This window comes from Ambystoma mexicanum, chromosome 3p, assembly GCF_040938575.1.
Source record: "Ambystoma mexicanum isolate Mex_15411 chromosome 3p, UKY_AmexF1_1, whole genome shotgun sequence".
Classification (NCBI taxonomy): Eukaryota; Metazoa; Chordata; class Amphibia; order Caudata; family Ambystomatidae; genus Ambystoma; species Ambystoma mexicanum.
The window spans coordinates 1,043,362,037-1,043,376,237 of record NC_090925.1 but is presented as its reverse complement, the minus strand read 5'-3'; the positions used below and the strand labels follow the sequence as shown (position 1 = coordinate 1,043,376,237).

The 14,201-nt window shown below is 43.1% G+C and overlaps 1 protein-coding gene across 3 annotated transcripts in view; it reads right to left on the bottom strand.

The window, feature by feature from the left end:
* CDK5RAP1 (CDK5 regulatory subunit associated protein 1) overlaps positions 1-14,201 on the bottom strand; it is a 741,070-nt gene that overhangs the window by 397,454 nt on the left and 329,415 nt on the right. For all 3 annotated transcript variants that reach the window (XM_069652401.1, XM_069652403.1, XM_069652404.1), the window contains one exon: positions 8,095-8,192. In XM_069652401.1, coding sequence (XP_069508502.1) covers positions 8,095-8,192 — 98 coding nt within the window. The remainder of the gene's footprint in view (positions 1-8,094; positions 8,193-14,201) is intronic.

The following is a 14,201-nucleotide window of genomic DNA, read 5'->3' as shown; positions in this document are numbered from 1 at the left end:
ACCTTTTTGAAGAATTCTCTTTGCCTCTATATATTTAAAATAAACCATTATTTTTGCATAACTCTTACAGTGTATACATGTCTCTTTAGACAACATGCATGCTACAAGTTCTTTGTACCTTCCTACAGCCCTCTCTTCCTCCTAAGATAAGCCTGGCTGCTCTGCCATTGCTTCCCTTACCTTGAGTGGTACAAGCCTATACTAAGTGTTGGAATTTTGTATTGCCCATGGGATAGTCTTATAAAGTCCTAAATAGGTGGACTTTAGAAAAACTGTCCTAACACTCCTATTTAACCCTGTGGAGAACCGGTGGGGCGGTTAGGGGTGTCTGGTATGTTAACTTACCCTCTTGACTCAGATTTCTCCTGAGACCACTGCTAAGGTTCCGGACTCCTTTGGGTATAAAATATTCTGTGATTGGTTCCTTCCAAGAAGGCCCAGGAGTCGCAGGTGCAGAGGTAATTTTCAGACGCAGAATTTAGATTTAGTAGGTGTCGCAGTGCTTCAATTGCGGTTCCAGGCACCTTTCAGCTGAAAACCCAGGTGTAGAAAAAATGAAAACGTCTGTGGGGCAAGCGGTCTCTGGAAACCTCCAGAGAGAGAAGACGACGGATTGGAATGGAAGTCACCATGGTCAGGTGGTGCAAGGAGATCTTCAATGGACTAAGAAAGGAGTAGGCCCAGCCCACTTGCATTGATGCAAGAAGACTGAAAATGCAGGAGCAGTCCAAGCTCCAAAGCTGTACTCAGAACGGCGACGGTGAACGTGAGATAGCCCAGGAGAGAGCTGGTCAGCCCACTCATTGGTCCAGGGACACTTCCAAAGGCTCAGAAGGCATGGGTCCTGAAGAAGGGGTTCAGACTGGATGTTCGCACTGGTCCAAGGGTCAAAGCACCAACAAGGGTAGGAGCAGTGGTTCACTGGGACTGGAGCTGGTGCAGGTCAGCTGCAGGGTTTGTCTTCAGGTCATTAGCAGCTTCACTTCTTCGCTGGGGTCTTGGCTACAACGATTATCTGTCGAATGGCTGTAGGAGTCCTCCTTTTATCCAACATCCGGACCGGAAGCATGCCCAGGTCCACCAATGGTAAGGATCTACACTGTTTAAACTTTCTCCAGTTATGGACAGCAACTGGCCACATCTGCCCAGTAAGGCATTCAGGCACCAGGATGTGTCTTTAGTTATGTACTGGGATCAGACAGTCCAAGCCCATATCCGGACTCACACAGAAACATTTGCTTGGGGAAGCAGCAGTTTTCCCTGGTAAAGGGCTAACCATATATGGTGATTTCGGACCTGAAAGGGTAGGAAGGAGGCCAAAAGAACAAAATGGCCAAAGGACAGACAACAACCTTGTGGTATAGCCATATCAGGGTGCTATGGTTAGGTATGCTATGCTAAGGGCAGTCCCTTAAGTAGCCATTTGCAGTAAATCAAAAGGTGCATGAGTAAAATGTATAAATCACAGTAGAAAGATATACGCTGCCATCGGCTCATCCTAGGCACATTTTAAATGTAACCAAAAAGCCATACAGAAAAAGGTAGGAGGATACAAAGCATTCTAACCACACTTCACATTAGGGTGATTTGTGCAATTGTAACAATGTTCAAAATTCACTAAGAGAGACATACTCTTCTCATTACTGATAGTCGTATGGACCGATCAGTGACCCCATAAGAATGAACCAAAAGATAAGGGAAGTAAAGTAGAAGCAAAAAGAAAGGGTGTACCATAGGAGTCTATGGGACGAAAGCAGCAAAAAGAATTTCTTTCCTAACAGTCTACTACCATAAAATGGTTCCCCCCAACATAAAATAAGAGGGGCTGGGGGGGCAAGGGAAGCACACAACTTCACAAGCAGATAAAGCCCACTATGGGCCTGCTCAATTAAGTACAGCATCTTAAAGACAAAACCGTCCCCTGGCATGTGGAAGGCCCTATACATCGTGGTCAGCACCCAAAACATATAGATAGGGGATGGGAGAAAAAGGGAAATAGACCAGTGAGGAAAACATTTCTAAAAATCCCCAAAGCCTACGACAACACTCTCAATTTTGACCCTCTATGAAATAGTATTAAAAGTAATGCAAATACACGCATGATAATAAATAATAGCCATAGAGCAGGGTTGCCCAACTCCAGGCCTCGAGGGTCATAAACCTTATGGGTCCTCATTAATATTATTGACAACAAATGTGCATACACATAAAATCATTGTATGCAAATTTATCACATGAATATTAAGGATATGCTGAAAATCAGATATGTTTCCAGCCCTTGAGGTTGGGAGTTGGACAACCCTGCCATAGAGGGTAGGGAACCTTTCCAAACAATAGCCAAGGCTTCCAAGAATTAAGAATTAAGCATACATTTTGGCAAAAGTTACTGTAACAAAATAGATCAAGGAGAAATCTTTACAGTGTCACCAAAATTAGCTACAGTGTTAAAATACATTCACCCTTCCCCCAAAGCCCCCCAGCCCCCCCGAGTCAATTTAGGAGAGTTTCAGTGCCTTGAAAGTTCCAGGGGTATTAAAGGGAAGAAAGTCAATGTGCCATCCACTTTAATAGAGGCAAGTCAGTTCTACACCGCAAGTACAGATTCTGTGGCAAACAAACGAGAATCCAAACAAGCGATCGAAATGTTGATGGACGACTGCAGAGGAAGATGCAGCGGAGCAAGAGGACCCCCCCAATCGAAGTCTATGGGAAATAAGGTGAGATTTGTCTCTAAAGAATCTCGAACCAGAAGGACCCCCAGGGTGAGTATCACAAAAACTTACCCAACAGAGTGCCCAAAGGTATGCACTCATATCAGCAATTTTGGCAAAAATGGCTCAAGCATGGCAAAACAACCTGATAAGTACAGGGCTTCTTTTCCAGGTGCAGTTTACAGGGTCAGGTGTCTATGGGCTTGCACCCTGAGCCAGCAATGGCTCAGACAACCCAGAAAAGGAACAAAGGGTCTTCCCAAAACATCCACCTTCAAGCCTGAAGTGAACATGTCAGCAAGGAAAACTCAGGAAAGCCAAGGGAATCCACGAAGATGGCGCCCTTGCGACTTAGTGGATAAACGATGAAAGCAGCACACCCACAATTGATTCTAGGACGGGCACAACAGCCGGAGGCAACTTTGGACCTCCTAAGCAGAAGATATGGCAAGGTGATGAACTCTCAGCACACTTCTGGACAATAGCAGCAACCCACAACCATACGGAACACCCTGGCAGTATACCGCAGTAAACAGACCAGAAAATTATTCTGGTTGGGATGGCCCGACCCAGTAGATGCAGGGAGGCAGGAGGAATCTTCAGGAAGCCCGGAATGGAAGTCTAAAGGCAACAAACCCAAACTGGGATATGCCCAAGCCATTGCATGGCCAAGTAAGGGCTTTAAATGGCACAAATGGTGGGAATCGTTGGGAAAAGGTCCAGGTTAGCAGTCTATTTCTTCTAGGCAGTAGAACAGGAAACCAAGAGAAAGAAACAGGGACCTAGGCAGGGCCTTAAGTTCACTGCAAAAGAAGTCTGGTCAATGGTCAGCTAAAAAATCACTAAAGGGGGCTTGGGCAAAGAACCAGATAACCAACCACACTGGTTGGTCAATAGAACTGCCACTAAGCCTGGGCGACCCCACACAGAAAGTGAAAGGAACTGCTCAGAGACTTAGATTGGCCAAAACCAGTTCAAACCAATATGGAGGCTACTATTGTGGAATGGCCATTTTTAAGGTCACCTTTATAGTTCCCCTGAAAAAAGGGAGCCCCAACCTACAAAATGGCAGACAGAAGAATATAAAAGAATGCACTGGTGTCCCAGTGGCTACCAAAAAAGGCCATTGGGCTACTGATGCGGTAGAATGGCTTTCAAACTGATGAAACCAAAACTAAAGTATAGCTGCCACCAACCTACTCCCTAAAACCAATGTAGAGTGATGGAATCACCCTAGTGCAAAACTGTGGTGTTTTAGATGCCATGCATCTTTATATATAAAGCTGAATGTACGTATGTGTGTGTGGTTGTCCGGGTACACAAATTCACACCATTGAACCCACATAAAGCATTTTTAAATGGCAAGGTTACAGTTTACTTAAGTTCATTCACATGAAGAGAGCACAATCAATCTTTCTTGGACATTAAATGTGCTGAAGCCATTGAGTGACTGAAACATGCCGCACAAAAAAAACAACATCACTTGGAAAAGCTTCATCTGATGCAAAGCAAAAATCAATATCAATAGCTTCTGAAACAAAACAACAAACAGCAGCACGACTTGCCGACCAAAGGATAAGAGTAACCTTCTCCAGGGAAAGTGCGATGCCAGAGCAAACTGAAGCAAAGGTTGTCTAAGGACAAGAGCAACATCTTCCAGGGTACATGAGACACCATTCGATCAGGACACAGGCAACGCTGAGTACCCCAGGTAGTCTTAAATAAGGCAAAGAGGGTTCCAATGGCAGGGGAAGTCCCTCGCGACACCCCAAAAAAGTAAGCGATACACATAAAATAGGGGAAAAAACAAAAGGTTGAGGGGTCCTACTTCTGGCTTAACATCTGGCATTGTGAGTGTAAGTGTATTCTATATTTGTGTGGCACTTTGGAGTAATGTTTAGTATTGCTAACCGCCTTCAATGCCTATGGGTGCTACAATTAGTATATAGGCTACATGTGTGTTAACTATCCTGCATGTGTACCAAAGGTTGTGGGGAATAAATTGACTGTTCGTACATTAGCATTCTGAGGCTTTAACATGACTGAAGTAATGTATTCCTGATGTTTAGGATCCATTATTCTCCAATCCTTCTGCATAATTTGTACTGAGGTTACTACAAGGTACAGGTCATAAATGCTGGTTAACAGTTGAAAGTGATTGCCTAAAGGCCATATCCATACTGCTTTACTGTATTTCAACTCAAGTACTTATTTGAACTATGTTTTATGTGTAAACATGTCACAGCAGAATTTGAAATTTCAACCAAGTCACGCACAGCGCCACCCAATAGCCATCACTGGAAGTTCACCTACAGTGTATAGCCAGATGGGCAATGCATCTTGGGTACGCAATCTAGCTCAAATATCCATATATTAAACCATAGATATGTTTCAGTTTACCTGTATAGTGTATTCTTTTGGGGTGTCTATTGGGAGTAACTATACCTCACCACAACCTTCTCTTCTCCCTTCGGTTAAGCCTTACTGCTCTGCCACAGCTATGAATAAGTGAGTGTTGACTACCTTTTTGCTGGAACGCTGTCTGTTCAGTAGGATGATAGTTTTTCTCCCATCACCAAAGGGCTGAGGATAAATCTCCCTAACAATATCCATATCAGGACACATGGCCAAATATCACTTGCGTTCACTACTCATAGTGACGTCCACAATATTTAAGACCATTGTATTGTATTGGGTTATTTTGTATAGTGATGATTTGTATGGCCTCAATGCGCTTTGTGGTTGGAACACCCTCAGTGACTTTAGTCAATATGCTGGAGGGCCTAAGAGTTTTAGATTCAGAGATGCATGTGTGCATTTTTGCCAGTCTAGGACTTAGGTGGCTGGCTAGGCTCGACTAAGCAGCCAAAAAAAGGTCAGGCACGTGGGTAGGCGCTGTTGGTGGTTTGCCATAGAGTGCTATTGTTGAAGAGTCAATGTGTGGCCAGCTATACCGAATTTCTTTTCGTTGGTAGTGGCTGTATGCTAGTGGCAGATGTGTTGAGATATGTCATGTTTTTCAGTGTGGACGGCTATGTGTGCTGCTAGACCGGATGGGCATAGCCGTAGCTGCATTCTACAGTGCACTGATGTTTGGCCGTGCCTGCGGCATGTGTCCACACACGTGGTGTAAGGTATACATACCATAGGCTTCGATGTTGTTCGGCTGCAGCGGTCTTTGTCCAGTGTGCATGCATGGTCTCATTGTTCGTGGTCTCTCTGGTGCGAGAGTCTGAGCAGCAAGGGCGAGTGAGTTTATTGCTGTGTGCCGCAGCGGAAGCTGCTGGCTTCCCTGGTGTATTTGTCAGGTACGAATGTTGTTGCTCATGGGGCGATAGTTTGTCAGGGTGAGCAATGCGAATGCTGTCGTCGTTCGTGTTGCAGTTGGAGGAGGACTAAGGTTTATTGTGGTGTGCGTCAGCGAATGCATCTGGCTTCCATTCAGTATTTATAGTGTAGGAAGGTTGTTGTGCATGGGGCAACAGTTTCTCAAGGTGAGCCGCTGCAAATGCTGCCGGCATCAGAGCTGAGATAGGTGTATGGGAAGGTTTCAGGATGCAGTTGAGAAGAGCCATGTTTTCAGGTCCTTTCTGAATTTCAGGTGATATTCAGTGTTGCAAATTTTTTAGGGGTAGGGAGTTCCAGATAATTGGTGCTTGGACAGAGAACGAGGACGCGCCCAGCGTGGAGGAGTTGTGAGGTGGGACCACTAGGCGATATGCTGTGCGAGATCTGAGATTCCTTGAGAGCTGGTACGGCTGGATTTTGTCTTGAAGGAAATCTGGGCCGGTGTTGTGGATGGCGCGGTAGGTGATGCACATGGCTTTAAAGGTAGTGAGTCGACGTATCAGGAGCCAATGGAGGACTTTTAGTGCAGGGCTGATGTGTTCTCTGGGGAGTAGGTTAACGAGCAGGCGTGCTGCCACGTTTTGGACTCTTTGGGCTTTATTTAGTTGAGACGCTGTAGCGCCTAGGTAGAGGGAGTTTGCATAGTCTAGGCGGGAAAAAATGAGGAGTTGATGGACGAAAAACGGTGGGGCTAGGTGAGGTAAGGGAATCCATAGATGGAAGAAACAGGTTTTAGATACGGAGGTGATGTGTTGGGTGAGGGATAAGTTTGTGTCCAGCGTGCATCCAAGCTTTTTTACCACATTTGAAGTTGCTGGTGCTTGTCCTAGGGATTGCGGCAATGGAATCGGTTGGGGAAAAGGGCTGTTTTCCACAAACTAGGATTTCAGTCTTCCCAGGGTTGAGGATGAGGTGGTTGGTCATCATCTAGTGGTCAATATCTGAAAGGCATGACGACAGGTCCAGATTGCCGAAGCCTTGAGATTTTGGGATTTTAAGGATGATCTGGGTGTCATCTGCATAGCTGTAGCAAGTAAGATTGTAAGAGCGGATGATTGCGGGGAGGGGTTTTAGGTAGAAGTTGAAGATTAGGGGAGATAGGGATGCTCCTTGTGGGACACCTTTCCTTACTGGTCGTGAGGTGGATGTGAACTGGTGGAGGTGCATGATTTGAGAGCGATTTGAGACAAAAGAGGAGATCTATCAGAGGGCTGTGTTTCTGATTCCTAGTGTTTGTTGCCTGCCTAATAGGATTAGAGTGATCAATGGTATCGAAAGCTGCAGAGATATCCAGTAGGAGGAGTACAGTGCAGCCTTCTGCGTCGGCTGTTCTTTTTAGGTCGTCCCAGATGGACACTATGGAGGATTTTGTTCCCCTGAGTGGCCTGAAGCCAGATTGCGCAGGGTCTAGGAGATTGTTGGCTAAGGTGAAGAGACCAAGCTGCTTGTATGCTGCGCGGTCCATAAGTTTGGCGATGAAACGAGTGTTGGAGATTTGCCAGTAGTTCTGGGGGAGGAGTGGGTCGAGTGTCGGTTTTTTTGAGGATGGGTTTGTTGGATGTTTTTCGGGCTTCCGGGAAAGATACTGAAATGAGTGAGCGGTTGAGGATTGAGCAAGCCATACTACCTGTACAGGTAGAGGCTAGGATCTTTTGGAGGAGTGCGGGTGGGCAGGGGTCCTCCGGGAAATCGGAAGGGCGGCTATCTGCTACAAGCAAGTGAAACTCCCGGTGTGAGATGGAAGAGAAAGAAACGAAGATTCGTGTTGGAGCCGGACAGGCATCATAAACATGTACTCTTCACTGCATGAATTATCGGACCCAGGAAGTTGAAAAAGTTCTCCCACTCTCCATTAGTATTAAGTAAAAACCACACAAATTGCAAGTCGAGTCACAGTCATGGCAAGTGGGGTCTAACAGTTGCCCTCACTATGGCCCATGTTACTTATAAACAAAACATAGGAATGCACTCTTGTTGTCCAAATGGTTTGCAGGTCACCAGTCATTGCAAACAGGGTCATCATTACTTTACTCACCCTCGGCCCATGGCTTGCAGGACACGAGAGCTTCCACTTTGGACTGGAAGGTGAATCTGTTTGCAAATGTTGTGTCTCTCCTGAATGAGCTGCAGCACCTAAGACGGAGAAACAACATGGCAGAAAAAAGAAGAATAGGTAAGAATCAAGATGTTTCAGAGACTACTATGATTGGTCAACACCATTAGAAATATTTTGCAATAGTGTCTGAAGTGTAGGCACAGGCCCAGGCCCAGGATTTGAAATTGTGTTGCTCTGCATCATCTTGCTTCCATCACAAATGCATTGCCCCTGATCTACCCTCTCCGGCCAATATACATGTCTAATAGCCTTTAACGACTACAGTGTACAGGCACCTTGTTCAATCATGTGGGACTTGAAGGGTCTAAGAAAGGCTTCTAGTCAAGATCGTCAAGCCTTTTAAAATCTATCAGACCTTTCTTTGTGCTCATCATATCACATTTCCTTTTACTGAAGAGCAGATGGGACCTTTCTTCCACCACCTACACATATGATCAAGGTACTCTAGGAGCAGGGGCTTTGTAACTTGCGCTCTCTAGAGGTTTGGGAATACAACCTACATAATCCCTCACCATTGTCTGAGCTGGCTAATACTGATTAAAACTGCAGTCCAAAACACCTGGAATGGCAAGGCTTGAAGGCCATGCTCGGGGGAGGAAGCATGTAAGGTTTCTTCTGAATCCCCGTAGCTATCTTGGACCATCATTAAAAATTAAACCAGCATAGACAAAATCAACAGTTTTCATCTTTAGAACATGTATGTATTCAACTTTATTTAAAACGGTTAACAATTCATCAAAGCACAGATATAATCGAGAGCAACCAGCAAAAATAGAATTACACAGGTGAAGCAACATCATTAGATTATGCACTGGCATCATATGTCCAGGTACTCACAGCATTTGTCAGCTGTTTCTGGCTTATGGCTAGGTAGTACCATTACGGCAGCACCTGGCTAATGTCTTTTATATAGGCATGGAATAGGCAAAACTGTTGACTTTGCCAGCGCTTTCTTTATGTCCACAGGTAGCAGCTTCAAATACCATCCAATGGCCATTGTTGCTTTATACGTGTCAGTGTCTTGTCTGAAAATGTTAAAGTTCACAGGAACATTTTTCAGGATTGTGTGCAGGTATCAAATGGACTTTCCTTTTTTCACATTTCAGGTGAAAGTTTTTTTTTTCCCAAACCTTTTTAAACCCACCATAACTTTCTTGGTGTTGTGGAAAACGAAGGTTGGTATAGATTTGAGGGTGAGCGTGGGAAGTAAGAAATGAAGATAATAGACACGTTTCCATGTTCTTCCTCCCCGGAAAAGCCAGGGCATGAAGGAAAGAAGTGCCCACTGAGAAGGCAGATGCACACTGGGAAAGCCAGTGTTGAAATCGACTTTCAGAACCAGCCCTGAGAGAGGGTACTGAGAGGCCTCCTTATTTTACTGAACAGGGAAAATACATTTTACCTAACCAAATTCAATAAAGATGGTGTAGCTGAGCATTAAGGCTTAGACTTCAGGCGATGTAGGGTTAGTCGTACAATACTACCAAAGAATTCTATATATATATATGTACATCCTGTGAGAAATCTGAGGATATCGCCCCTTCTAGCTAGAGGGAAATATTTCCCATGGGCCCAGAGCGGTGCGTCCACAGTACATTAATCCCCCTGGGGTGATGCACGGGGGGAGGATCCCATAGGGCGGGACGCACCCTATGGAACTAGGGACAACTGTTGAACACAGTATTCTGCCACCTTAATACACCCTGTACCCTCCAAGATACCTTGGAGGAGTACCTCCAGGAGGGTCTGGCACCAAGTGGAAGAGATATTTTATGAGAGTTACTTTGCGAGTCTGGGACTCGCTCCCAACTAGAAGATTTGAAACCAGGAGAACAAAGACTCTGGAATGATCAAAGCAAAATCTATACATGATTGAGAAGTGTGCTATGTTAAGGGAGATTGAAGGACTGGGAATACAAGAGATAATTCTTTGTGTATAATCAGTCTTGGAAGGATATTAAACCTAGGGGAAAGAAGCATCACCCTAGATGTGGAACTTGCACATTTTGGAACATTATTTGTTTGCATCACTTTATTTCTGTTTGCTGGGAAAACCACGAACACTGTTTATGTGAAGTAAAGACATTCCTTGCAGTTATTACTTTTAGGGGCATGAGCAGGTTTTCTTTGGACAAGACAAGGACAGACTATTTTAGTTTTGGAATTCCTGATATTTTCATTTGTTTCTTTAGGGGCAGGGAATCCCCTCTTAGATTTAGGGACAGAAAGGTATTTTTGCAACCCTTTCTTTAATAAAAGTCTTTACCCAAAAGCATGCCACTGTTGTGTCCAACTCCGACTTCTTCACCGTTACAATTCTCTGTTGGTCATCTCACTAGAGACCTCCTACACTTTACTTTTAAAACAGTTGTGTAACTGATTCGGAAATGCCACATGAAAAACGGTGTTTAAAAAACAAGTAAAAAATAGATAAGCAACGTAAAGGTGTTAGGACAGTTTTTCTGAAGTCCAGCTAAGGGCTTAGTAAAACCATTCAAATGAGACAGTACAAGACGCCACTCTTAGTATAAGGCTATACCACCTGAGTATATGGTAGGGTAGAGAGAGCAGCTATGCGTATCTTAGGAGGAAGAGAGGGCTGTAGAATCAGTGCAAAAAAATGGTAATATAAATAGTCCATAGAAACACTGAAACACTATGTATTGTAAAAATAAATGGTTTATTTAAATACAAGTAGGCCCAGATAAATCTTGGGGGAAATAAGTACTATCACATCATATATAACCACAATTATAAAAACACAATACTATGCTTTAAAGTACACAGACTAAAGCATACACATTACATAGAAAACAAACAATATTTCTACGTAAGTAAGACCTTATCCAACATATTCAGTATAGGTTACACCTATTCTTGGGGAGCAAAACCATAAGTTACTTTTAGATTATTTTGTATGTCAAATACTGTGGTAACTTCCTCTGTAGTCGATACCTTGACTACGCCAAAGTGCATCAATGATAGCGTTGTGGGAGACCCAAAGCAGGCACATAGGTACTCAGGCAATATTTCCTCGTAACGTGAGTACAACTGCAACCCATTTAAAACATCTAATCATCAAAAAATAACATAAATTACCCTGTGTGGCAAGTCAATTCTAAACCTAGTTGTAGCAAGTGTGCGGCATAGGTCTAGATCAGAAACGTAACCAAGCTCGCTGTAAACTTACATGGCATGCCATTTTGAAAAACATTATTAAATTCAACACGACACAAAGGACGGACTAGCCACTACTACTCGAAAAGGTTGCATCCATCTTGTAGGGAAACAGGGACGTCATTTCACCAAAATGCCAGGTGTAGCGGAAGTGAGATCACACGACCCTTGACCCCAAGTGACATCATAGGAAGTAATGTCATTTGATCCCACCCCGAAGTGATATCGCAGGAATGCGATGGAACGCGACCTTTAACCCGTTGACAAAACAGGATGCGCTATCACATAGCATTATACACTACAAAAAATATGGTTACAATATCACTATAATGTGATGTACATTTCATACAAGAATGGATCGCCATATGTATCGGTGTATAGGCCCATATTACCAAACTACTGTGAATGCAAGCAGACGTCCATGACCAAATGATAATGATGTGTTACTATATAGCACTTAGGCTTAAGCGCTTTATATAGAAAAAATATACACCCAATATCACCCAACCTGTGTTGGTACTCATTTATCGACTTCAGAAGGATGAAAGGCTGAGTTGATGCGTTTAAGAACAGACTAATTCAGTGACTCACCCCCTGACGTGTGCCTGAAATAAACCTTCAATGAGTCTATCAATTATTGTATAGAATTCCAGAAAGACACATTATTTGGTATTCCTAATCTTTCTTATTTAGGGTCAGTGCTGAAAATGTTAGACTTGTGTCACTCCATTTCTTTTTCTTCTCTTTTTTAAAGGGGATTTAACAAGAAGGCCAGCCACTCCAAAACTAAAGAGCCACATGGTGCTGGCCACAGCCCATGAGCTTTCATTACAAAAAAAAAAGAAAAAAGAAATAACGTTTTTTTCTTTTTTTTTTCTAGAGGTCGCAAGGGTGACCACAGTGGTCGCAAGGGAGACCTCAGAGGTCGCAGTTGCGACCTCTGGCGACCCCTAAATGATGTCCCTGGAGGGAAAGTAAGGTCCCTTAACGCTATTAGAAGCTCAAAGTGGCTCAAAGTGCTTCTCTATTGGAGTTAATCTTGAACTCTCGCTCACCAGTATGACTGACCTAATCACTTGTATATCTTTGGTCTAAATTGGGAACAATAAGAAAAATAGAAAAATGAACACAATATATCAAGAGATGATTGGGAAAAAAAAAGATAATTGAAAAAATAAAGAAATAAAAAGAAAAAAGGGGTCCACGTCCAGAAGGTTCACCAGAGTGTTACATGACTTCATTACTAATTTAACACAAATTTGTGATCTGTTGATCTTATTAACTTAAAACAAAGCATTCTCATAGTCTGTAACTGCAACCAGATACATTCACATTTTCAGTCAACATTGCAATTCTAACTGCAACAATATTACCACAGCTCAATTTCTTTGGAAAGCATACATACTATGATTATGTAATTTGCAGTATTCGGACACTACAGCAGTAATGTCTGAAGAACAGAACAAAGCACATTTTTGTACTTGTGACAATTATAACAGTCATGAACCCAACCATGGGTATTCAAGATAGTTCCTGAAATAGTGGCAAGATATCCTGCACAATATGGCACAATAGTAATGGAACATCAATCATCAATCCAACAAGCGTTATTTGCATTGCATTCCCCGATATATAGCATGTATTACTGCATATTGATAATACAAGTAAAATCCATACTCATGGAACAGTTTATCAGAGGGTCAAGTAGCACTACACTGGAACAATGCTCATTAAGACCCTTAGGTTGTACAGTGTCCAGGAGGTGCACCCAGTACATTTCTCTCCGAAGGAGGAGGGACTGATAGTTGCCTCCACTTTCTGGATGTTTGACTACTTCCAATACCTGGAATTTAAGCTGGGCAATAGTGTGATGTTGTTCATAAAAGTGTCTTGCCACTGGAGATCTAGGGTTGTAGCACCTAATGTTCGATTTATGTTCAGTCCAACGTTCTTTTAAAGGTCTCGTAGTTTGACCAATATCGCATAGATCACTCCTGGAGAGAGACAGGTTGCATAATCCCTCAATTTGATGTGTTTACCTGTTTGTGGATGTACAATTGTGTCACCTTTCACAATGTTATTGCAGTGACTGGAACCCAGGCAGGGGAAAGTCCCCTTCTTTTTGGTTTTCAAAAACAGCTGTCTATCCTTGAGGGGTTTTTCAGCTTTCACTAATTTAGCCCTAAGATTCCTCTCTCTTTTGAAAGTCATCATGGGGGCTTTAGGGAACAATTTGTATAGAGTCGGGTCGTTATGTAGCATACGCCAGAGTTTTTTGATGATTTTGCTTATCTGGAAGCTTTTCCTCGAGAATTTGGAAATGAACAACAAGGGAACTTCTTTTGTCTTTTTCTGCGTGACAAGTTAACTGTTCTTTCGATATCTCACTGGATCTCAACTTTGCCTCATCAAGGACCTCCGTTGGGTAACCCCTACGTTTAAACTTGTCAACCAGTGTGGAGCATGCCATATCCAGGCCAGCAGGGTCAGATATTATCCTCTTCAACCGACGTATTTGGTTATAAGGTAGGCTTTTTAGCATAGCTCTGGGATGAAAACTCGTATAGTGGAGTAGGTTGTTTGCATCAGTTGGCTTATGATATACCGAGGTAGCTATATTCCCCTCTTTAATCTGTAGACATACAACTAGAAAGTGCAGTGTAGGAGAGCCAACATCAAGAGTAAATTTAATTCTAGAATGTACTCTGTTTAAATAATGAAAGAAAAGCATCGTCTTCTTTTCATCCATACCAAATGCCAAAAATATCATCAATAAACCTCTTCCATACCATGATATACATACACCGTGATCAAGTATGTAGTCCTTCCCAAAATTGTACATAAATGTA